We start from the raw sequence: 27,521 nt of genomic DNA on the forward strand, positions 1-27,521 counted from the left end.
ACATGGAGAAATGCACAGAAGCCAACTATTGGGGTTCCCATTGGTTAACTCTAGGGCACAAATAGATTCAAGACTTGGAATTAAGGAAAGGAGTCCACTAGTCATACTAATAATGGACATTGTTTTTTTTAAAAAACTAACCTCATTATTTTATTATTTTTTAATCCTCAACCAAGGACATGCTTAGAGAGAGGGAGGAGGGAGAGGGAAGAAGGATGGGAGGAAGAAACACCTATTGGTTGCCTTCCATTCATGCCCCAACAGAGGATCAAACTTGCAACCCAGATATGTACCCTGACCAGGAATCACACCAGTAACCTTTCGGTACACGGGACACTCAACCATCCAATGATCTACTCTGGCCAGGCAATGATAGATATTCTTAAATGATGGAAAAAGGAAAACTCTTCCTTACAGTAAATGCCAAATAATAAATGTGCTGGGAATAAAAGAAAAATGATTTTACAACCATTTTAGTAATTCAGATAAGAATCCTCAATAGATACCAAGAACATTGTGAAAAATGGAGTATCTATGATATCAAAGTACCTCCCTGCACATTCCTTATTACAAAAGGAAACATGATAGCAGTGGAGAAACATGGTGCACACTTTCTTCATCAACTAATGGAAGCTTTCACCAATAAGGGGATAAACATAAATCCTAATGATGCAGAGGACAGAACATCACTTCTGTGGTTTTGCTGCCAAAAATGCATAACTTAAATTTAAATATAGGAAAAATTCAGATAAACCCAGACTGAACTCTTCCAGGTTGAAAATAAAGAAGATAGAATTAAATGCAACGAAGGATCCTGGATTGAATTATGTATCAGAAAAAAAATAACGCTTTAAAGGATATTAGAACCATCAGTGAAATTAAAAAATGAACTATATATTCAATGATATGTTAAATTTCCCGAATTTGATAATTGTATACTTAAAGGACCTAAAAGGATATCCTTGTCTTTAGGAGATACATGCAAATGTTTATATATATGGTTTGAGAGTTATTAATCTCAGCAAAATAATAGGTGAGTGGGTATGTGGAGAAATAAGGGAGATTCTGGGGAAAGGAGAAAAGGAAATAGTTCTATGAACATTCTAGTACATATCTCTTGGTAAACAAATGTATACATTACTGTTAGGTACATACCAAGAAATTAAATTTGCTGGTCAAATGCTCACCTTTAGTACATACTTCCAAAACAGTATTCCAAAGTACTTGAACTTCACATTTCAAGATAGCTTTTATTGGCTATTTTAATATTCTTAGGAATTGCCAGTCTTCTGCCTTTTCTTCTGAACTTCTTTGTAGTCATTTATACATTGCGTATGAGACCTTCATTAGATCTGTGTATTACAAAAACCTTTCATTCTGTTGGTTGATTTTCAACTTTTTATCTTTTGATAAAAAGCTCTTAAAATTGTTAATGTAGCATATCACTTTCTCCTTTATTTTGTGTTCCATTTAAGAAATATGTGTATCCTAAGATTATGAAGCTATTCTTCTATATTTTAAATAAAATAGCATTGTTGTTTTACCGTTCACATTAGGATATATAAGTTGTAATTAATTTTTGTATGTGGTGTGATAGGTTAACTTTTTTATTCCAGACATCCAATGAATTCAGTGCCATTTATTGAAAAAAAAATCTTCTCCATTGTGTCATCTTTTAAAAAATTCAGAAAACGTTATGTAGTATCATTGTCTTACTATAGCCTTTGTTTTAAAGTCCATTTTGTCAGATATAAATATTGCTACCCCAGCTTTTTTTTGCCTTTCTACTTGCATAAAATATCTTTTTTTCCATCCCTTTACTCTTAGCCTGTATCTTTCATTCTGAGGTAGCTCTATGGAGACATATATATAGGTCTTGTTTTCTTATCCATATGTATGTCTTCTTATCCATTCAACCACCCTATGTCTTTTGATTGGAGCATTTGACCTATTTACATTTAATTATTGATAGGTATAAAACTCTTCTGGAATTTTTTTTTTACAGACTTAAGTTTTGGTATTAAGTAATGCTAGCTTGAAAACAATAAGAAGTTCTCCCTTTTCTCAGTGCCTTGTAAGAGTTTATCTAACAGTGATAGTTTTAGAATTACCCAGTAGAACCATGAGTCGTTTTTTTGTTTTTTGGGTTTTTTTTTGTGTGGGAAGGCTTTTTCTTTAACAGACTCAATTTCTATAATGTAAAAATTGTAATTTATATTGGGTCAGGTTTAATAAGTTGTTTTCTAAAACATTTTTCCACTTCATCTATAATGTCAAGTTTATTGATGCAGGCTCTATGCAGTGGTTCTCAACCTTCTGGCCCTTTAAATACAGTTCCTCATGCTGTGACCCAACCATAAAATTATTTTCGTTGCTACTTCGTAACTGTAATGTTGCTACTGTTATAAATTTTAATGTAAATATCTGATATGCAGGATGGTCTTAGGCGACCCCTGTGAAAGGGTCGTTTGATCGCCAAAGGGGTCACGACCCACAGGTTGAGAACTGCTGCTCTATAGTGATGTTTCCTTTTAAATTCTTAATAATGGTAATCTTTTTATCTTATTAGATTTACACTTTTAAAAAAATATATATTTTACTGATTTTTTACAGAGGAGGGGAGAGGGATAGAGAATTAGAAACATAGATGAGAAAGAAACATCGATCAGCTGCTTCCTGCATGCTCCCCACTGGGGATGTGCCTGCAACCAAGGTACATGCCCTTGACCAGAATCAAACCTGGGACCCTTCAGTCTGCAGGCTGACGCTTTATTCACTGAGCCAAACCAGTTAGGGCTAGATTTACACTTTTATTATTCTCAGATTTGTTTGTTTCATGTATTTGTTTTAAATTTTATTGATTTCTGCTCATACCTTTATTTTGTCTTACCTTCTATTTTCATTAGGTTTAATTTGTTGTTCTTCTAGCTTCCTGTGCTGTAAGCAGAGAGCCTTTTCTTCTATCATTTAATGTTTCTATACCCCAAAAATCTATTTGAAGATTTCATTTCTCTCTTTTCATTCAGTCTATAATCTTCAAAGGTATAACATACAAAGGATATGGTTTGAACATCTACCTGTATGTTGTTGCTTTAAAATTTTTTTCATCAGAACAGAATATTAAATCCCCCCTCCAAAATCTATTCAATTTCTCACATCATACTAAAACAAGGTCCATAGTAACCCACCTGCTTTTTTCTCCTTTCTGTATATCACCCAACTTGACAAATACTATACCCAGTTTCTAAGTAAAAAACCAGACAGCTATCCTTAACTCTTCTGACATCCAATAACCAAATCCCATTTATTCTAATCCTAAATCTTTCTAATCCATGCCTCCTTCTTTAATTACCATTGTTACTAGTCTTCTTCAGGCTTCAATATTTCCCCTCTGGTCTTTACAATGGGACTTGTCTCTAGTTTTTCTCTTTACCAATCTGTTTTTCAAAGATCTTCATGAAGTGGAAATTTGATCATGTGGTTCCTCCACTCAAATTTTTTAATTACTCATACAAGATTAAAAAAAATTAATTTCTTGGCACTGCACACAACAAACCTCTTTATGACATTAGTCATACCTTGCTATGCACTTCCCTTCATAAAAGAAAACAACATAATTTAAAAATATTAAATGATTTGCACTTCTCCACATGCCAAGTGTCCTTACTTTCCCATTTTTAAAACTGTGTTGCTCCCTTTACTTGAACGCATCCTTCTATCATTACTACCAGCACCACCAGCACCACCACCACCACTACTAGCACCACCTTCACAAGTCATCACCACCACTATAATCACCACCACCATCACCTCCATCATTAGAAACATCTTTATATCTAAAAGATAGGGATATGATTAATCAAAGATTTCTTAATATGAAAGTAAATTGCTTTTCAATAAATCCAAACTCAAATTTATATTTATATATTTAATTTTATTTGGTATACACCACTATGACCTTATTGTAATTGAAATCCAATCAGGATTTTTTTTAGGATTAGTCAACTCCACAAAGACAATAATACTGCTGTGGAAGACCAAATGGGGGGAAACCCAATATATTTATTTACAATTCCCTATTTGTAAACACTTAATCTATATACTATTAAGTTATAATGAAAGAGCTTTACATAGACAAGAAAATGATGCCCTGCATTTCTATTCATATTCAGCAATAGCATATTAAATAGAACATCAAATTTTCTTTTCCATTAGCATTATGCTTTTTTAAGATAATTATCTAAATTTTCAAAAGATCTAAATATATTTAAGTGCTATACAACTAAAACTACTAAGCCAACATATTTGGCTTATAATTTCATTTTTAGAATAATTTAAAGTGCTATAAGCAACCTGGCAATCCATACTTTCTATAAGAACAAAACTACCTTTAAACATTAATTTACAAGATAATATACACTGTTTATCTGGAATAGCTGAAATTTCAGCACAAAGTCACTGTCACATATATAACAGCAGGATTTTGTTTGCATAACATGAAGCTTTGATATTAACTGATGAATTATTGCCATAATGGCGTATTATTGGTTTCCTACAAAAGAGGATAAGAACTACTAGTATATTCTATCTTTTTTTTTTGAGGTCACTTGACAGTAAGTTTGCATATTCAACAAGTCTACTGAGTTACAATTGTCTACTATTATCATTGCCCTTTTATAACAGCAAATGCTAATGGTAACTAATAACTAAAAAAAAAAATCAAGTTGTTTTTTTTTTTTCCCTTTTGAACAGGAACCTATATTTTGGGAGTTGGTGTGCAATAAGGCTAAAACAACAAACTATAAAACAGTATACCTGACACAAATGTTGAAGAAATACGCAGTTGTTTTGTAGTTTTATATGTATAATACTCTGCTAAGCTATAAATATGTAAGTAGACTATTTTCTTGCTTGATATATTAAATCCAGTAGAATCGTCAAGTTCTCATTCTCCTTTGTCATTTTATAATTCTTTATCAGTTAATTCAATGATGAAAGCATATGCCCAAACCTGCAGATCATGCACACTGCAGTCTATTTCAACAAGAATTCTCCTCAAATTTCATTTTTATTAAAATGAAATTGAGAGTATTTGCAAAATTAATGAAGAGAATGTTGTAGTGTGAACTAGAACTCAGTGGTCCATAAAGTATGCATTATTTTGGCATGTGTTTTTTCCTTCTTAAGAATGACTAAGTTTAGCATGTTCAAAATTCATCTGTGCCAACCTTATAGATATAACAGTATCTAGTCTTCATTCCCTCAATGCCCCAATTAGACTGATCTAGTTAAACAATATAGTTTAAAAAATAATAAACCAAAACAGGTTCAACAAAAGAGCACCATCCTTTTAGGAGACTGAGATAACATGGATTGTAGGTAAGGTCATCACTATGATCAAAATGCTGCCATAATTCTGACAAAAACCCAAGCTTTTATACTACATGGACCTATACCATGGTCTAAACCTAAAGAACTCTGGGACAGAAAACATGATTTTAAAAATAAATTCCAAAATTATAACTGTAATAAATGGTGATATGGACTAATTTTAAAGCACGAGTAATATGTTACATTATATTGCTTCTTGAACTTTCCAAATAATGCTTATCCATGTCAGGTTTGGGCCATTATCCTGCTAAGACAGAGAGCATTATATTTATTCAAAAGCCCAGATTTCAATGTCTTGGATAAAGAAATCTTCCTTCTTAGAAAGTGTATTATTCCCAAACGTTTTACAAGAATGGCTTCTTCCATGGTAGAGATCTCCATCAAGCCAAAGGGCAAATTCTCCCCTGCAATACATAAAATAGTTTTAACAATAATCTCTTATAACTGAAAAAAAAAAAATCAAGTTTTTTTCCCCCTTTTGAACAGGAAATGTATGCCTTGAGTTGTAAAATGATAATTGCAGAGCTTGTAAAATAATTTAAATGAGACATTTCAATATCCAACAACTCTAGTTCATACCCAATTATACAATCCTATTACTATAGAGATCAAGAAATAAAACGAAGCTCTAAAATTAACTTCATATATAATTAACTTTTGAGACAAGTATGGCTCTGTTATTCTTTGCCTGATATTGTGGGTTTCTCTTTAGCTCTACAGTTTTAATACACAAGCTGGGGAAAAATAGGTTTACAGCTGTTTGTATTTAAGGTAATACAATACTTAATAGATAATCATATAAGAATAAACTCTGGCCCGGTCGGTGTGGCTCAGTGGTTGAGATGGACCCATGCACCAGGAGGTCACTGGTTCGATTCTTAGAGCACATGCCTGGGTTGAGGGCTTAATCTCCAGTAGGGGGTTGTGCAGGAGGCAGCCAACTGATGCTTCTCTCTCATCAATGTTTCTATCTCTCCCTCTCTCTTCCTCTTTCTGAAATCAATAAAAATATTTTAAAAATTAAAAACAAAAAACAGAATAAACTGTTTCGTGTACTCACGACTGTAAACCTACTTTTCCGAATGGTATATTTATAATCTTTCCTGTCAATTATTTCATAACAAGGTCAACCAAAAATGAGTGATGAAAAATATTTTTCAGTAATGTATAATTTGGATAATGCTTAAAAAAAAAGAATGCAAAACCACAATGCCAGACCTGGTTAGGCAGTTTACAACATGACCTATTGTTAAGAAAAACAACAACTCAACCAAACTAAATCTTCACAGTACAAAGTTAAGAACAGCTTTAAAAATTTGGGCCTCTGCAGCCCAGACCAGAAGACCATATAAAGTGAAACTACTGACTCTGGCTTAACAGCGAGAAATTCCTGAGAAATACAGGGCGGGCAAAAGTAGGTTTACAGTTGTGAGTAGACCAAACACAGTTTATTCTTGTGTTATTTATTATTATTGTATTATTACCATATGAACAACTGTAAACCTATTTTTGCTCACCTTGTATTTAACATGAGTTGCTCAGAGGCATAAAGTTCCACATTATCTAAAATAAAATGTGCGGTTAAAATGAAGGGTTCAATCTCTAATTCACTGCCAGGAAACGTTAGACTTGAGGTGCTCAAGGTACCACCTGTAATGTATGCTGAAGCTGGAATTTAAACTGGGTCTATCTTACTCCAAAGCCGACAGTCAGTCTATCACCATCATGATTTTGAGTTCTTTGGGGCTCCTGTCTGGAATTCTGGAATATCAAGTCCCTGTAGCTCCCATTTTCTGAGCCTGTACTCTCCTTTTTCAAAGACAGTAAACTTGTCTTAATTTGTTATTAAATTAGCCAAAGGTTAGTTTAGTTTGCTGGAATCATGTTGTATAAGTAATTAAAATCAAGTTCTGGCAGAAACTACTGATAAGCAAAATAGATCCAGAGATATAGAAGCACGAACAGACAGATCTTCCCCTCAGAGGCGAGGTAGGGTGTATAGGAAGAGATCAATTAAAGACCTTGTACGCATATATGAATAACCCATGGACACAGATAATAGGGTGGTGAAGGCCTGGGGCGGGGGAAGGAGGCAGGCTAGAAGAGTTCAATGGGGGAAAAAAGGGAACATATGTAATACTTTCAACAGTTAAAAAAAAATCAAATTACTTATTGACTCATACTATTAAAAACAAAACAAATAAGAAAAAAAAAAAAACAACAACCCTGAAAACTTGGGGTGGGAAGGATAACTAAAATTTTTTTGCAAAAACATTTTTTATTATTGCCTAAAATATCAGTCCAAATAGTCTCCAGGGTAGAATAACATGAAAACAACTGGACCATTTTTTTGTACATTGGGAGAAGTAACAAACCACTACAGTATTTAAAAATTGGGTAAGTCCTAAAGTATTAGTATATTTCTTTTTCAAATACTAAGGAGTCATTGTACTCTAATAACAGATGGGTTTTAATAAAAAGGGAATGAACTAAACAGCATTTTAAAATAAATAAACAAACATTCTACCAATGGTTTCAAATACTACACTTAATCACCTTCTTGCAAATAAATTACACTTTTTTAAACATTATGTACAAATTCGGATTCTAATGTCAAACTTTTCAAAGATAACTTATTTTATAAATAACACAAATAAAAGTAATATAAATAAAATTTCTTAAAAATCTCATGGCAAAATGTTCAGGAGACTTACCCTCCACCACCAAAAGCTAGGGAATCCATGTCTCCTTTGATAAAAAACATATTATCACCTGTCCACTTAAAGACCTACATAAATGAAAAAAAAAAAAAAAAGCTTTAAATATGTAGATGAAACGGTCACTAAACAGTTAATTCTCCTAAACTCCAAACAGTTAATAAAGCCTAGATGGATAGTAAGAGAAACTAGAACAAGAACAAAGCGTTTGGGCAGAAGTTGTGGTGCTTTGGGTTTCACTGTTTGTATGACTAAATTTAAAAGCACATGTTCTAATGTAACGTAATCTTCAATTCCAATTCCTTACCTCTTGACACATACTTCTCTTTTCTGACTATATAGGTATTAAGAATTAAATGGTTAATGAAAATAGTTGAACACAAATGAAAATCAATTTAAAACACTGATGTGGATGTCATTAACTTTTAACGTTAAACATAAAAATGCATTAATTTGGTAATATTGTAATACTAGAAGCCTGGTGCATGAAATTCGTGCACTGGTGGTGGCGGAGGGGCGGGGGGGGGGGGGAGAGGGTCCCTCGGCCCAGCCTGCGCCCTCTCGCAGTCTGGGAGCCCTCAGCGGATGTCCAACTGATGGCTTAAGCCAGCAGTCGGACATCCTTAGTGCTGCCGCAGAGGCAGGAGAGGCTCCCGCTACCGCCACTGTAATTGCCAGCCATGAGCCCAGCTCAGGGCTTCTGGCTGAGTGGCGCTCCTCCTGTGGGAGTGCACTAACCACCAGGGGGCAGCTCCTGCGTTGAGCATCTGCCCCCAGGTGGTCAGTGCGCGTCATAGCGACCGGTTGTTCTGCTGTTCGGTTGATTTGCATATTAGCCTTTTATTATATAGGATTTTGATATAGGGCCAAGGTAATTTCTTTGATATGTATTTTACTTTCGTCATCCTATATAATAAAAGCCTAATATGCTAAGTCTCTAGTCCTCCATTCAACCAATCAAAGCATAATATGCTAATGATATGCTAGGTCCACTCAACTGCTCACTATGACGTGCACTGACCACCAGGGGGCAGACAGTTGACAAGCCGCTATGATGTGCACTGACCACCAGGGGGCAGACAGTCGACTGGTTTCTATGACATGCATTGACCATAAAGGGGCAGACGTTCCAACCAGTAGGTTAGCTTGCTGCTGGGGTCTGGCCAATCGGGACTGAGCAAAACGGGCTGGATACGTCCTGGAGCCCTCCCACAGTCCCTTCCTGGCTGGCCAACCTTCCGCATCCCTCCCTGGTCCCAATTGTGCACCGGTGGGGTCCCTCGGCCTGGCCTGCGCCCTTTCGCAATCCAGGACCTCTCTGGGGATGTTGGAGAGCCGGTTTCAGCCCGATCCTGCAGGCCAGGCCGAGGGACCCCACTGGTGCACAAATTTGTGCACCGGGCCTCTAGTTCTTATATATGCCCGTGACACGTTTATAATTTCCCATTTCAATTTCTTTAAAGAGCAGAGAGAAAATAAAAAATACTTGAAACATCCAAGGGTAAAACTTCTAGATGTTAATATCCCTAAATATTTTTTTCTAAGCTTTCATGGGAGTTTTACCTAAACTTAATACAATAGCAGTTTCTAGCACTTTACTCTTACCAAATTTTCCAAAGAATTCATTATAGTTTAAATAAGATAAACCTTAGCACTCACTTTTTCAATTATATAACATTTAATTACATTATAACAATTATCATGTAGAAATAGCATTACAGGTTTTGAGAATAAGCACCACAGAATCTTAAAATTTCTGTAAATTCCGTAAAGGCCATTGTCTTACATAGTACAAGACACACAGCAGACACTCATAGATTCCAGTGAGGTGTAGGCATCGGTTGATATGTTTTGTGAAGGGAATGGAAAACACTGGCTAATCTGATGAGCCAGTTAAGTGCAAGTCTGTTAAGGAAGTTTCTATTGTATTATCAAATCCTTCCTATTTTGTTCATTATAGAAACTGTTCATAGAGACCACTCATTTTTTTTAAAACAAATCTGTTGATTCCTTTTTTCAAGATCATAATTTCATCTCTTAGGAAAGGTTTGACATGCTGAGCCTTAATGTACCTGAGATGCTAGGGTTGTACTCAATGTTTTAAACAGAATCACACATTCACTAAAATTCATGTATAACTTTACATTTTAGGTCTGATTGGCATTAGAATGTTTTCAATTTAAGTTAGTCAAGCCACTATAAAAAAAAAAAGGGTAATCACTTTTGAATAAAACAAAAATAATTTATTTTTTAGGTTTTCAAGATGTACATCATTATGCTTATTTAGTCATTAAAAGTTTCTAGGAATTTCACAATGGCAGTTCATCCACAGAATAGCAATAATGTGTGTCTGGCACCAGGCCAAGTATTGTACATATCAGATTCTCATCTAATTTTTAAACAACTCTGATGCACTTTATGGTCCCCATTCTATCCACAGAAAAAATGAAGCTCAAAATTATAAAAAAGTGATATTTTCAGTGAGTTAAAGGGCTGAGATGAGAGACAAGCGCAAGTACACAAGACTCCAAAGTGCATGTTCCTTTCATTATGGCATCTATTTACAAATGGAATGTTGGAATAACCATCCTTACCTCAAACTCTGGACGGAAGGTAAAAACAAAGGTCTCTCCAGTACCATAGAAGCCATCACTCACTTTAAATGGCTCACTTGCTAATGCACCGAAAACCTAAGGATAAAAAGAAAGCATATTGTTTTATTAAGCATTATCCTATTATATATGTTTAAGTAAAATGCAAAAAATAAATAAATAAATAAAAGAAATCCAGTATAGTTTTATGTATTTGCACTAACAAAGGGAAACATGATCAGTGGCTATATAATTCACATTAAGGCCAAGTACAAATCATATCAGTTTCTCCATTTTTCCAAGTTTTAAAATCTAAAAAGATGCTTATTACAACAATTAAACAGATAATCTTAAAAAGTGGCTCCCACATTTCAGGATGATTTACATGCACTATGTGTGTACAGTAAGGATAGCATGCTGCTGCAGGTGGAGCACCCAGGGAGAAAAAGCCCTTTAGGACAGGCAAACATTCTAGTACTAAAAGTATACTATCTTTCTCTTCAACAGACAGTAAACTCCATGAGGGCAGCCCTTGGATCTGAAGTGTTTGGCCCGTAAAGGCCATTGTCTTACATAGTACAAGACACACAGCAGATACCCTAAAAAAAGAATAAATGGCCCTGACCGGTTTGGCTCAGTGGATAGAGCGCCAGCCTGTGGATTGAAGGGTCCCAGGTTCAATTCTGGTCAAGGGCATGTACCTTGGTTGCGGGCACATCCCCGGTGGGGGGTGTGCAGGAGGCAGCTGATCGATGTTTCTCTCTCATCGATGTTTCTAACTCTCTATCCCTCTCCCTTCCTCTCTGTAAAAAAAATCAATAAAAATATATTTTAAAAAAAGAATAAATGTATAAAAAGACCTACACAAGTCATTTCAATGTTCTCGGTCTAAGTTTCTACATCATAAATGGAATGTAGAGAGCTTGACAAATGATCTCTATATTCACTGTTTTGACTTTATATTTTCATTTTTAAAATAGACTTTCTTATTGAAAGGTATATATAATACATATATAATATATATATGTAGTTTTGAATGATCACAAAGCAAAGTCCCATTTAACCTTCATTCAGACAAGAAACAGATTGCCAATACTCCAGAAGCTTTCCTTGTACCTCCTCTGCACTCTTACCCTCTTCAAAAGAAGCCACTAGCCCAACAATAACGTAGATTTGTTTTGCCCATTTATGAACTTTCTATAAATGGAAAGTTACTCCTCAGTGTCTGATTTTTAACTCATATTATGTTTGTGACACTTATCTATGCTAGGCATTAATAGTAGTTCATTTTCATTCTTGCTTTTACTGGGTGTATAACCCTGAGAAAGTTGATACATCTCATAAGTCATAATCAACTCATCTTTAAAACAGGAATGAAAAAAATATCAATCTCATAGGGCTTTGATGATTAATTAAGGCAATGCATAGAAAATGATCAGACAAGTGTGCACAATAAGCACACTAAAGGTATCAGTAGAAGTAGCCCTAGTTTTTTTTAAAAAAATTAATGTCGCTATTTCACCCCCTCATTACTCTTTAATGCTGGTAATTGGACTTGCTGTTTTAGGAACACGTGAATGTTTCCCTTGATTATCTGTTATTTTGCTCTTGGTATCATCTTCACACAATTATCTTTTTAATTTTAAAAACTTAACCCATGCTTCAAGACCGTCAATTTCCACCCTCTTTGTGAACCTCATTCTTATCTTTCCCAAATAGATATAAACAACCCTCTCTCTAAGTACCTCTTTTGTTTTCCTTAAGTAATTATATTTACTGCTTGGCATTAGAGACACTAATATAGTTAAACTATGGGTCCGGTGCACAGATTCATACACCTGTAGGCCTGCGGCTCTCTGACATCCCCCCAGGGATCCCGAATTGCAAGAGGGCACAGGCCAAGCTGAGGGACCCCACCAGTACACGATTGGGGCCGGGAAGGGACCGTGGGAAGGCTCCAGGGAGTATCCGGCCCGTCTTGCCCAGTCCTGATCAGCTGGACCTCAGTAGCAAGGTAGCCTACCACTCGGAGCATCTGCCCCTGGTGGTCAGTGCACGTCATAGCTACAGGTCGAACGGTCACTTAGGCTTTTATAGATATATTCTTTTCTACCAGACTATAATCTGTTTGAAGGCAGGAACTCCTTAAAATGCAATCATGTACATATCTACCTTCAGAAGCACTCAGCATTGCCTTGCAAATTAAAAGTACTCAATAATTATCAGTTAAACTTAATAAAATGTACTAATAAAAATAATTTTCATCAGAAGAATAGGCTAAAGTTCTGTTATTGTAATCTCTTAAAAGGTAAGATGTCTATATAGCTATTTTCATACCTGTCCATCACTGTCTTTAATCACCATCAGCACTGGGGTGTCTAAACCTATCATTGTTCGATAAAGAGTCTTCAAGCTTGTGCCATGCTTCCCGGTACCATAAACAAGAGTCCATGGATAGCCAATTGTTCTTGGTGGAAGATGCTTGGTAAGCTTTGAAAAATAAAATGTTAAAATTTACTTGCTAGCTTATTGTCAGTTTGTTGGATACTAATGCCAGTTGGAATTGAATGGTATTTTATAAAATGTAGGCTACAAAAATAACAGTAGTTTGTTATTCTCAAAGATACTGAGACGCTTGAAGAGTAATTGTACATTTCTCAGCATGAAATACTTTCTTGTCCAGTAGGAAAAGAAAGAATCATGCTGAACAAGATACAAATTAGAACAGACATAAGAAATCTGAATTACTTATAGTGCCCTCTGTCTTGAATTGACAAAATCATTGAGTGGACTGTTAACTTGATTATTAAAAACCTCTAAAATAATGGGCTCTAGAGGCAAACTATCAGAGTTAGAAATCAAGCTTCAATACTTTAATATATCTGTGTGACTCTAACAAATTACAAGTGAAGAAACTGTGCCCAAGTTTCTTCTCTTATAAAATGCACACAATTAAGAGTATCCAACTCCTTCAAGTGTCGCAACAACTACATGAAATAAACCACAGAAAGCAAGTAACTAGCATCCAATAAGAAATTAAATATTGGCTATTGCAGTGGCTCAATCTGAACTGCTGTTAATTTTTTTAATGTTTGCTTACCCAAATCTCCCAGTATCTTCTATTACACCAGTTTGCTATATTGTGTTTACTTTTTCTTCATGGGAGAGGAAGCCTAGAAGCAATGACCCTGCTTCCTCAGTTTTTAAAACAACTAAACAGAGGCTGTTTTACTCTTGGGGGTATACACTCAGAAATGCTCACATGTGAGTATGCCGTACCTTTTCAATTTGATCTGGCTGTAAGAGTTCACTGGGATCACTTAGGTTTGGTCTAAAGGATTCAGACTCCAGGTCTGCCTTCACTGGAGCAACCTGCTCTGAATTGATGTCTTCCCTTGTAGTAATCTAAAGAAGTAAACAGCAGCAGTATATTAATATAAAATTGCAAGATGCTTTCAAAATTTTAGCCCTTTGAGAGAAATTCAACTTTATACCTTAGAAAAGGTAGCTAAAGCTTTAATTTAGGATTTTAGAAGGCAAAGGATATTCCATTAAAAAATATCCAATGTGGAAAAAGACTTTTTAACTACAAGATGACATTTTTCTTATCCAGTACATGAAGAAGGACAGGTAATGAATGATAAGCCCATACTTATATGGGAAAGGAGAGCGTTGCATGCAAACTTTAATTTTGCTGATGAAGGACAAAAGTGACCCAACTAGCGTGCTTTTTATGTGTGCTATTTAAAATACGTGGGATTATTTTTTTCATGGTAAACATAAAATTTGCCAAAAATAATTCAGAAAACGTCCTCAGTGCTAAAATTTAAATTTAAAGAATAGTACAATAAAAAGCATAATTTCACTGATGTGTGTGTACTTGCTTCACTGAAAAAGTTACCATTATTTAAAAAAAATGCTTTCATTGTTCTTATGTTCTAAACACTGAATTTTTTTTATTTAGTTGGACTTTAAAAGGTTAACTTGTTCACAAATCTTTGTTTTAAATTAGATCAATTTGATGCATTAAAAAGAATGCTTTTGCTTGATGAAAATGATCTCTTTGATATTCTTAAGATGATAAAAATGTTGATTACTTCAAAACAAACTCCTATATAATCCCTGCTATTGGCACTTGCTTTTCCATATTAATTTTATTTTAATGTATAAAACACAGTAACCTTAGAGAAGAAAATATCTGAAACATAACCATCATCAATAAAATTTTTAAATTGGAAAATAGAGTTATTTTGGAGCAGATAACTAAAATATAGCAATGCTCGACGACTTATGATTCTACACAGAAATGGAATGTAGCGAAACTATTTTGTTCCTTTAACAGATTTCTTACCAGAACTTAACAGCATATATTTTTAGCCAATACATGTTCTACAACTGTATTGTTTTTTGATGAGAAGCTAAACTACAAATTCTTTCACATCATCATATTTTATCCTCATTTTGATGATGTGAAAAAAAAAATCCAAGGCAGCATGAGAAGCATTCAAAGAAAAGAAAAAACTTAGTAGTTCCAGCAAAGCCATGAAAACATATCTTACTAAGAAGAGGAAACACACAGCACACAAAACTGGGAAATGAATTTAATTGTATCACTTTCTTTTTTCTAAAAAAAAAAAAAAAAAAATCACAAATATTATTTCATGAATTTTAAATAATCTAGTTCTGTGCCTAACCTCTACTATTTTTAAAAGTATTTCCAATACCAACCAGGAATACCCCAGGAACAAAACAATTATTTCATTAAAATATCTGATGTGGGGCTGATACAGCTGAAGTAGCTTTGAAGAAGAAAGAATATTTAAAGCCTTACTATACATTAAAATTTTAAAAATGTTCCCATCGCACTACATCTTTAAGATTCTGTTTAACAAAAAATCCAATCTTGAACCCAAAGGCATTCTTCCAATGTTAAAGTTAAACGGAAACTCCTCAACACTCAAAGAAACACACAGTGCTGAGAACAGTTCTATAGTGACAGAAAATTACCCTGAGACTTTTTCAGATGTAAAGATGACAGAAAAGATAAGCCTACAGCTCTTCAAAGCATTACCGTCCTCTTTAGCACAAAAAGGAATTTTCTGATGGGCTAATTTAGTGCTACAGTCGAAACAAATCCTTCAAAAGTGAGATCTGCCCTGATGAAAGACACTACAACAGGGAGCAGTCACTCTCTGGAGGGGTTTAAACTACTGAAGGGGGCACCTGGAGACGTCTGCAGAGTGTGCGCAGTTCTTCAGTATTTAGAGCATCGATCCTGCGGTGATACTCAGCCACTGACACTACCTGAATATGGAGACAGGAAGACAATAATTCCACTGACAATTGAGAAAAATAGCCAAAACAAATGTGAAAAATGGAGAAACTTAAAAGGGGAAAGAAGTGTAATCAGGATTTCTTTCCCCAACTCCATGCTGAAAACTCAAGAGATTTATATATCAAACTGCAGTGAAATATACATAGTGAGTTTAACCATGACATCCAACTAGTTCGCAATATACCGTTTATTTTATGGATTGTCTCATGTAGAATTACAAAAAAAAGAATTATGAAGGAAACATGTAAAACATGACATTACTTTGCTAACACCAAAGATTATTATATCTAAAATCTAAATGTCTTGCAGTTTACAAAGAAAATGGTAGTTTCCACCCTCTTTTCTGCATCAGTTTAGTTCAAACATTGCATCCTAATGGCAATGCCGGGAAAAATACTTCTAGGCAAAGGTGACAAACATACCCAAACTATATGATCTATATCAGAAAAAAAGAGGAGGAAGCAAGGAAAAGATATGAAGGAAATTTTAGATAACAAGAAAAATAAGCTCTAGAAAGTAGCAAATTAGATTTTCTAATCTAATCAGCGGTACCTTTTCAGGCATATTGCCTACTTCAGTATTTTTAAGTGACACTCCAGTTTTTGCCTCTCCTGTATATTTCTTTATGGTTGCTACTGTAGCCGGTATTTGTGAATAAAACGTAATGACTTTTCTATATTCTAAACTCCTAAGGGAAATTCTCTGTCTTCTGTAATTGCCTAGACCAGTCTCTTGCATAGTGTTGAAGTTGAAAGCCATAGATGACAGAGAAACATTATTACAACAAGCCCACAAAAACAGACAAATTTCCTCAGACTGACGCAACAGCTCCTATAGCTTTTTCAGATTGTGATATAATTCCCCAAACGGTAACCATGAACTCTGGCGGTGCCATAAATATGTGCTGATTCTCCTAAGATATGACAAACTCCTCTTGTGATCAAATGTGTAGAGGTTCTGGCCATAAAATGCAGTTAAACCAATTGGCCCATAGAGTTTACACTTCTAATTTAGGATTTAAAAGGCTCTTTTATAGCCAACTAAAATGAATTAGTCACCTGTAATGTTAAAGGTAACTCTAGAAAGAGCTATGTAAACCTGTTATGAAAGCTATGAAAGACATGAGAACAGAAAAAAGGGAAAGAAACTGGAAAGATTTCCATCCTGGCCATTGTTATTATATTGACTTTTGCAAAGCAACAATGCATGCAATATGATAGCTAACTCTCTACTTACAAAGAAACCCAAAGTGATTATGATCTCCAGCTCTGGGGGATCAGAAGGACCTGGTTTGGCCCCTTCCTTTTCTATTTCGTCATAAAACAATGGAAATAATAAGAGTTCATACTGAATAGGGGCTTTATATAAAATGCATATCAAGGATTGAGTGTAGTGCCCAGCATATAGCAAATGAGAACTACTACTAACACTACTTTTAAATGATCATTTTTTTGCTTATTACCCTAAGTACTGAAGGATAATATCTGAAGAACTTTCTCATTTATTGTTTTTATTTTTGATATTAAAATATTTCAGTTTTGAGAGCTCAACTATTTTGTATACCTTGAATGACTTTTCTGAAATTAATTTTCAATTTCAGTATTAGATACAAATATTAGAGATCTTTCAATTGAGAACAACAGAATTCTCAGTGAACATGAAAAAACAACAATTAGGCACTAAAAATAAAAAGGATAAATGGTGATGGAAGGAGACTTGACCAGGGGTAGTAAACACACAATACAACATACCAATGATGTACTGTAGAACTGTATACCTAAACCTGTAACATTTTATTAACTTGCGACACCCCAAAACATTCAATTAAAAACCCAATAAATAAAAATAAAAAACAGCAGCCTTGCTTTTCTATGGCTAGCAAAATAAAATCTCTATAGATATTTAATGGTCAATTACATTTTTCTTTATTTTTCCCATGGCATTCAGTCTAGTCAGGAGTCCCCTAGCCAAGTATTTTCAAATGATATGACTTAACTACTCCTCTGAATACCTTCTATCCCTTCTGGTTAACACCAATCTTACACTTATTTCTTAAAGCCCTTTCTTCTAACATATTAAACACACTTCCTGGAGGAAGTAAAACTGAATTATAAGCTCTCGAAATGGAAGAGCTATAACCTAATTTCACCAACATCACTGACAAAAGAAGTTATTGGTGAGGGAACCATGAATTGCCATTGTAAACATTTGGTAAATTCAAAATTTCTTTAATGTCCTTAATACTTTTTTTAAAAATGTAGTCTTTATTAAGACTTACAAACTCACCACTTCCTTTACCTTCTAAATATTTACTCATGCTGTGATGAAGATACATAAAACTATCAAAAGTTTATGAATTAATGAAAACAAGGGATTTTGATATCAAATGAGTATAGAAATATACTTTCTCCACTGAAAACAAAAGAATAAAGAGATATCGAATCCTAGAATATATGATGGAACTAGAATTAGTCTTAATTTTTATCCCTGGTAAATAATACTACAAGTATAGGATTTATTACTTTACCCAAAACATTAAACCTAAGCAGAAAATAGGTATTTTTCTACAAAATGTCCTATATTACATTTTTAATTATTAAGGATACACAGGTGAGGAAACCAAGACCCTCCAATTAAAAGTGTAAAAAATAATTTATTGAGGAATTAAGTGTTGCTTGTACTGCTAAATCCCAGAGGTCTGAAGTACAACATGGCCTACCCTCTGTAGAATTAAGTGCTTACTCTCTAGTCTTTTTAGCCTTTGACAAGAATAACAAATTAATGGCAGGATTAAATCTACCCATTTCTATCTATACAAAGGGACCAACTAACAACAACAATCAGAACAGAACAAAAGCTGAAAATAAAGTAAAATTTAGTTTTTATTTGTTTTATTTTTATAGGATGCTGTCAATCCCATAAGTAAGAACAAGTTTTTCTAGATATAAAGACCAATGTTTTGGTCTAATAATCCTTTTTCCAGGATATTCCAGTATTTCCCCCTAAGATTATGCCACAAACCAACCAAAAACCTCCTTCCCCCAACTGTCTTCCAGAGTAACAAAAGTCTGGTAGGTATCTGTGAATATGCCATTTTTATTCCTTACTTATTCCTTACTTTTATTCCTTAGTAAAAGGAAATGGGGTAGAGAGAAAAATATTGTGTAATCAATGATATTTATACTTAGTTTGGTACCAAAAATATACTAAATAGGAGGAAATTTAAGTGTGACTGTTGTGTTTAACAAAAAGGACATTCAGTAGCATCCTTGAGGTCACCCTTTGTTCTATAATTTCATCATATACAACAAAATCATATTACAAAATAAACCCGAATTATGGCAAACATTTGCTTATTTTTGCCTTAAATTAAAACTACTGCTTTCAAAATGACTCTTTATGACACTATATTAAAAGAGGTATAAAAAGGAGCAGAGAATCATGAATTAGATAACTGGAAACAGAGGGTAAAAAATTAAATCCAGAATTAATTCAAAACAAATCAAAGTTATGTTCTGAATAAGTCTTCTGCATTTAAAATTACTTCCTTTTATGTATATTCGCAGATGACTCAGATTTTCATGAGAAGGCTGATATATTCACTGTTCTTTTAGTCAAAAAGAAACCTTGTTAACTACCTAAAACCATTCAACTATAATATGCATATATGGTATTAACTTCCTGGAACAATAAATATAAGAAGTGAATCTCATAAAAAGGGAATAATCTCTTTTCTGCATAGCATATCAGAGGAAAAGAATACTCATTACATAAATCTGAAATATATAAATCCACTATTATAGTTGGAGACTTCAAAACTAGAGGTGATTCAGAAATTAGTGGACAAAAAATCAGTAAGGACATAAATAAATGAAAGCGCACCTTCAATTTATTGGATCTAATTGATATGTATAAAATAACTCCTCCACCTGGGGGGGGCGGGAGTGGCGGGAGGGCGTCAATCGGGGGAAAAAGGAGACATATGTAATACTACAAAAATAAAAAATAAATAAAATAACTCCTTCAGCAACAGTAGAATACCCATTTTTCTCAAGTTCACATGGGATATTAACAAGACAGACCACATTCTGGGCCATAAAACATACCTCAATAAATAGAAATCATAAAGAATGCTCTCAGACCAAAATGAAATTAAACTAGAATCAATAACAGAGGAATAGTGGGAAAATACTAAAATACTTTTAAACAACACACTCCTTATTAATGCATAGTCAAAAAAATTCTGTGAAAAACTTACAGTATTTTGAACTAAATGAAGCTATAGCAGCAATCAATAAAATAGAAAACAGAAAATCAATAGAGAAAAATCAACAAAACCAAAAGCCAGGTCTTTGAAAAATGTGATAACCAGTTATTAGACAGACATGAGCACAGCAAGGACAATGGGCCAGGAACAGAGGTCATCAGGATGGAAAGCCCTCGGTGCCTAACAAAGGACAATTATAGGGACAATAGTCTCCAGGGTCATCTTTCCTCCCCTAACATATCACTGGTCATGTGGTTTGGACCCCCTGACTTTTCCTCCCTAGAGATAACATCTAGGCTCAGTTGTATTTCAGCTCAAGGCCCAGAAAAACAGCAAAACCAGACAAGCAACACCATGCCAAGGCTAACCTCAGGACCAGCTGCACTGACTAAGGAATAACCCCCCTGCCATGGTGCCAACCAATCAGTGGAGACCATGACCTGGAAGAAGCACATTTGGAAAGCTGATGAATATTCTATTGAGACCCTTCCCTGAGGCCCCCCTAAAATCTCGACCTGCAAGAGAGATAAATACCCTCAACACAAAGGACCCAGGCATGTATACCCTAAACTCTAAGGGACCCCAGAAGACTTGCAACCAGAGCAGCAGTGGGCAGTGACAGCTCATCCCAGGCAACTCCCTGAACTTGTATCCAAGGCTCCATTTTCTCTGACTTCTCAGTGAGCCAAAGCAGTCCAGCCTAGGCTCTCCTGTTGCTTCTTCTATGCCCTTCTTTGTTTCATTGTCCTAAGTGTGTTTTTGCTGTGGCCAATAAATTCTTGCTTGCTTTGTTGCACTTTGTCTCTTGATTAAAATCTTTCAATCAAGACAAGAACCGAGGTCTTGTTGTCTTGCTGGTAATAAAAGTATCAATAAAATTGATAAACTTCTAGCAAGATTAAAATAAGAGAGAAAGGACACAAATTAATTGTATTAGCAATGAAGAGGGCCATCACTATTGATTCTTTGGACATTAAAGGAATAATATAAGAATATTATAAAGAACTCTATACCCACAAATTTGATAACTTTGATGAAATGGACCAATTCCTTGAAAGACACAAATCATAAAAACTCACAAGAAGAAACAGATCATCTGAATAGACCTATATTTAGATAAAAAGTTGAATTAATAATTAATAACCTTCCAAAACAGAAGGTACTAGGCCCCACTTTAGCCAACAAAAATAGACTAGCTACCAGTAAACAAACACCAAGGTAACTCAACAAAAAGCTATGAAAATTTGTTGAAAGCTATGAATGACACCAGTAGAAAAGGGAGAAAAACTGGACAGATTTAGATTCTGGCCACTATTATCCTAATATATAAAAAGCCAGGGGCCGTCATGACCTAAATGACTGGACAAACGAGGGAACACCAGGCTAGGGGTCCTGGCCAGCGTGGCAGGAGTGAGTCTGGGTCCCAGCCAGCGCAGTGGGACTGAGTCCTGGGTCATGGCCAGCGTGGTGGCGACAGGGAGCTCTGGGCCTCAGGTTTGAAGGCCGGCCACATCCCCGATGGCGGGAAACCCAGAGCTCCCTTCTACAGCCTTGCCCTGGTGGGAGGGAGCTCTAAGCCCCAGCTGGGGCGCGGCAGCAACAGGGAGCTCTGGGCCCTGGGAAACTGGAGTCATGCTGCGATTGGACTGGCCTCTGGGTCCCTCCCCCCACCCGCAGGCTCTAGGGAACTAGAGTCATACTGCGATCTGGGAATCTTGGTCCCTATCCTCGGCCCGCAGGCTCTGGGGAACTGGAGCCATGTGACGATGGGACTGGACCCTACCCGAGGGGTCCCAGATTGTGAGAGCGTGAAGGCTGGGCTGAGAGACCCCTCCCCCCCAGTGCATGAATTTTCGTGCACAGGGCCTCTAGTTATTAATATTACTTAATCCTCACCTGGCTATTATTATTATTATATTGACTTTTGCAAAGCAAGAATGTATACACTATGATAGCTGACTCTGTATTTACAAAGAAACCTAAAGTGGTTATGATCCCAGATGCTGAGTATCTGGAGTAAACCCTGATGGATTCACTGGTGAATCCTATCAAACATTTAAGGAAAAAATTATACTGATTCTCTACAATCTCTTCAAGAACATAGAACAGAGGAAATACTTATGAATTCATTTTCTGATGCCAGCATTACATAAATAAATAAATAAGAAAGGAAATATACAGACCAATATCTCTCATGAATATACATGCAAAGAGTCTCAACAAAATATTAGCCAAGTGAATCCAACATTTTATAAAAAATAATTATGTACAATGACCACATGAGACTTATTCCTGGTATGCAAGGCATTTGCAAGGTATTTCAGTATTTGAAAATAAACTGATGTAATCCATCACATCAACAGGCTAAAGAAAAGAAATTGTAAGATTATATCAATAGATGCAAAAAAAAGCACTATTTAAAACCCAACACTCATTCATGATTAAAAGTCTCAGCAAACTAGGAATAGAAGGGTATTTCTTCAACTTGATAAAGAACACCTAAAAAAACAAAACAATCCTGAGGGTCCTTATATCTTCAATTAAATTTAGCTTTAAATCCTAGACATCATCTTTCTATATATATATCCCTCAGAGATGTAGGCATATACTAGAGCCAGAATGCCTCGACTCAAACCACAGCCATGACCCTTACTGGTTTTGGTATGACTGCTATATGCTTCTGTTTCATAAAATGGAGATCATAATAGCAATACTTCACAGGTTAAGGATTAAATAAAATAACTCATGTTTGAAGTAATACATGGCATTATTAGAAGTACACAGTGTTAGTAGAAATAATTTTATCATTACTATAATTATTACATTGAGCTGAGGTCACTAGAAAAATTTTTACATTTAGGTTATTTGTTCTTAAAATTCTATCTGTGAGCTAATTCTTACACAGATGTAAATAATTCACTATAGGAGCTTTTCTCCAATGTTTTCATATGTGAAAGTCTAAAATACAAAAAAAAAAAACAAAACAAAAAAAACCACCAAAAAACACAAAAAACTTTCTTGTCATAAGAGGGTTTAGATAGAAAAAAAAAAGATGACTAAATTAGAGAAGTATGGATGCTGACAGAGATCAGTGTTGCTATTTAATGATTTGTAACTTTAATATGATTAACCCTATATCCTTATTATAAAATAGCCTTATAACTTCCAAGCAAATGATAATTTGACAGACACTAAAAAGGTAGAATACAATAAATGGGCATATAAAATATACAATTCACTTCAAGTAAATAATTAGCAGATTAAAACTTAGGTGGTTTGTCAGAATAAACTCTATAACAGCTTTCAAAAAATAAAGATAGAAAGGTTAAGCATGCTTATAAATATGGTGCTCATTATAAAGCTAATTGGCAAAGGTTTAACTTCTTTCCACATATTTTGGAGTATATTCTACTTAATAGTTAATGTCTTTGAGCCTTAACACACATATAGAGTAAAAAAAAAATCTATCTCTGATTAGCACACAAGGTTACTGTGAGGTCAAATATGATACTATGCATGAGCATTTAGACAACTGTAATAGTTTACATAAATATGGCCACATTAGTACTACTATAAGACTTAGGTCTTCACTTAAGTCTATACCATTCTGCTAATCTGTTCAGCAAAGATAGAAAGAACTGTAAAAAGCTGCAAAATACAAAGTCCAAAAATAAGAAATACTTGTTATTCTCTTAGAAGAATTATTTTCTATTTTCAGTTTTAAAGCAGAAAAGTCCCTTGGCAGGTGCAATCTTAATAGGAAATCTCAATCTACAAAACAAGTAGAAAAACTGCTAACCTAATCCTTATTTCCTAAGCCCTTTCTCTTGCCCTACAGCTCCCAGGTTATCTACTTCAAAAGAGAAAACCAGGATCTCAGCTTGTCTACACATGAAAGCACATTATACTGTATTGTATTACCATTTTAGAAGATTCTCAAAGGTATCCCAGTGGGGAAAAGAATGTGCTGGGGTCAAGCTGTCTCTGCTTAGTTCAGTAACCACCCTATATCTGTTTTCCCACCTTTAAAATAGGCCTAATACTACTGACTATGCAAAGTTCCTGTAAAGATTAAATGAAATAACACATACAAACTATACATATGGGAGAGCTGAAGACCAGTGAGAAGCATGCTTTCATATCTGAAAAAATCATATAACAGCTTCCTATAAGGTTGAACAAAAATTGGCAAGTGTAATAATTGTGATATACATTATAATTACCTATAAAATCCAAAACATCTACAGTTTATTTTGCCTGTATGCGTAATAAATTAAAACAATTTAAGTCTTAGAAAACTAATGATGGTTACTCTAATTGCAAATAAAATATACATGAATAGCTTCACTGTTCTTGCTTTTAAAAAAAACCCTGTGTTAATTGGCTATTCTGATAAATCTGATCACAAATTTACCCAGTCCAATCACTTCAGTTTCCTAAATCCCTGTGCTGATAAATAAAAACTTGAAATCATTCAACGTAAAAATAAAAGGACATATAAGGTACTCTCGAGCCCAATTAAAAATAACACTGATTAAAGTAATCTTGGTATTTTACATGCTTAACATTTATGGGTGGCAAGCTGGTTTGGGGGCATCTTCCAAAGTCACTTCTGCTTCTCAGGATATAGCTAGCCCTATTTATTAAATCACCTACATTCACAGAAAAAATAAAATTAATATTCATAAGATGAGATATAATCCTGAATTAGCACAGAAAGAATACTTGGTACCACATTTTTAACAAATAATGCACACATATTTGTACTGAGAAATAAATAACTAGGCTTCTTAAATAGTAAGGTTGACTGAGATTTTCTTTCTTTTTTTAAGAGTATGGAATTTATTAGATATAAAATACAAAAAATAAACCCACCTAAAGTAGGGATGGAGAGGGCTCCCTTTGTTTCCCTATGCTTTCCCTCCCAATGCCCACATAAACATTTTGCCCACATACAATGGCCAGGAAAGAGTAAAAAGAGGCAAGTTCTAAAAGACGACAGATGCTCAGCTTAAGGAGGGTGATGACTGGGTCAGACGAGCCCAATGTTTGCTCTGTCACAGCAGCAGGTCAATACCCAGCCTTCTGGACCAGAGGCTACTGTCAGGGATACCCTGAGCATGTGACAGGTTGGAGCTGCTGGCTGGGAAGCAGACCACTTATTTATTCCCTCAGTGCACCCTCCAGATTTTTCTTTACTAAAATATCTTTTAAAGTTTTGTTTTAGGTAGCACTGCTTGAAACTTTTCAGATAGTTTCAAAAAGTCACTGTCAGATTGCTAAAATGATAGTAGTCTTAATATACAATATTTTAAATGTATCTAGTTTGATATCAGTCAATAAAGTTCATGTTAATTCGCTCTGATTGTTCTACTCAATTTATTTTTAAGCAAGAAAAAAATTCTGAATATTTTCCTATAAAGTTAAGCTTAAATAAAAAAATTTAGGCAGCAATAAAGATTTGGTAACTACTGCTTATGTAGAACAGAAAAACAAAACACTTCTACAAAACAAAACTACAGTCCCTTATTCATTCCCCTTTTTAAAAGATATTTAGACTTAGCAGAAATAACTTAAAGGTACTTTCTGTAATCATACAATTTTGTATTCTATGAACATTTTCCAAGCTTAAACTTTTAGAAATTGTATAATTTTGCATAATGTCACCATAAAAAGACTAGTAAATATAGAAACTGAAATCACTGGCTAAGATTACCAGAGTATACTTATGATTAATTGGTTGATGTCTTCTCCCTTTTTTCCCATGCCAGAGCCGAGACATTTCCTTTCCAGGGCAAATTAAGTTACATCAGATCTTGTAAGAACTGTTGTAAAAAGCATTCTTCCTCTGTCCAAGATAAATTCCCAGCACAAGAGCCCTTCCTACAACTGTGACAAAACAGTCTGCTAGAGACAAAGATTTGATTGACAATACAGAGAGCTAATCACTAAGTAGTATCCATTGCAAAGAGAGACCTGGGTGGAGACTGTAAAGCTGGGGAGGGAAAACAGGGTTTCCCATATTTAAGTTTGGTTGCACTGTATCCAAATGTGCAAAGAAAGGGCTCAAAAGTTTAAAGACACAGTGCCTGTATTTCCAAACACCAAGTACACTAAGAAATAGACTTACAATATCTTAGTCATAAAAAATAAGTAAGTACAGTTGCCAGAGCCCCTCCCAAAGTACACAAAGGATTTCAAATAACACTTTGTTTGCTCAAAATCATAAAATTCTATTATTTACATCTAAAAATCCTATAAAATTCCATCTTTTATATGAGCATTTTAAAAACAGTAAGATGTTCTTTGAGGATGCTTCAACCCTCAAATTTTAGAGAACGGCTTATGTAAAAAACAAAGTCAACATAGTACAAATAAATCCTACACAAATATTCAATGACCTAAAAATCCTTCTGCCTGTTGCAGTGCATTTTCTAACATTTGATTTCTTGGAAAAGTACTTATACTTACTATACCTACATATACTTCACTAATCAGCAGTATGCTGACTATAACCAAAGAAGTAAAATTTTAAGATTTAAATATTATTAAAGCTATAAACTAAAATTATCTAGTGTTCAATTTTAACTAGAATTCAATGTCAAAATAGACCTGTAGATTTCTTCCATTTTAAGCTAAACCTGCTCCTCCTCCTTTATCTTAAGCATATACACAAAACTGTAATTACACAATGACACCTTGGCACACATACCACCTTTCCAGTACACACACCACTGCACCACACCCACTTACCCAAATCTTCCTCCAATTTCCAGCTTGCATATCGAGGCTGATGTGCACGTACAGGACAGAGCACACTCCATACTGAACAGGGTACCCTCCCTCCCACACACATCAGCCACCTCCCCTGCTTATGTCTCCAACCAGCTCCACCACATATGCCCTAAGATCTCTTTCCTATAGGCTGTCATGGGCACACTGTTACCATCTCCATACTGGTGTCACTACATACAGAGTATCCTTATACATCCAACTCCCCATCAGCTCACTCCCCCTACACACAGCGACTATTCATCCCTTACAGTCAGATTTTCTAAAATTAAAAATATGTGTACCAAAATGTGGTTTACGTGAGATTTTTACACACAAAACACACACACACACACACACACACACACTCAAAGCACAGGATAACTTATTTTGTTGGTTATCTACTCAACTAACATTCCCATAGATTCTCCTAGTACAGCTTTGATTTT

The 27,521-nt window shown here is 34.9% G+C and overlaps 1 protein-coding gene across 3 annotated transcripts in view; it reads right to left on the reverse strand.

Annotated features, from left to right (window-relative positions):
• Window positions 1-27,521, reverse strand: part of OXR1 (oxidation resistance 1) — a 318,551-nt gene that overhangs the window by 6,615 nt on the left and 284,415 nt on the right. For 2 of the 3 annotated variants that reach the window (XM_070392152.1, XM_070392154.1), the window contains 7 exons: window positions 15,923-16,003; window positions 13,979-14,104; window positions 13,037-13,189; window positions 10,703-10,798; window positions 8,106-8,179; window positions 2,891-5,795; window positions 1,188-1,352 (listed from right to left, as the gene is read on the reverse strand). In XM_070392152.1, the coding sequence (XP_070248253.1) occupies window positions 5,660-5,795; window positions 8,106-8,179; window positions 10,703-10,798; window positions 13,037-13,189; window positions 13,979-14,104; window positions 15,923-16,003 (666 nt within the window). In that variant the 3' untranslated portion in view covers window positions 1,188-1,352; window positions 2,891-5,659. The remainder of the gene's footprint in view (window positions 1-1,187; window positions 1,353-2,890; window positions 5,796-8,105; window positions 8,180-10,702; window positions 10,799-13,036; window positions 13,190-13,978; window positions 14,105-15,922; window positions 16,004-27,521) is intronic. The other variant, XM_070392153.1, reaches the window with a different exon arrangement.

The sequence above is a fragment of the Myotis yumanensis genome, unplaced genomic scaffold, assembly GCF_028538775.1.
Source record: "Myotis yumanensis isolate MYYU_CA2020_CCGP unplaced genomic scaffold, mMyoYum1.0.hap1 SCAF_15, whole genome shotgun sequence".
NCBI lineage: Eukaryota > Metazoa > Chordata > Mammalia > Chiroptera > Vespertilionidae > Myotis > Myotis yumanensis.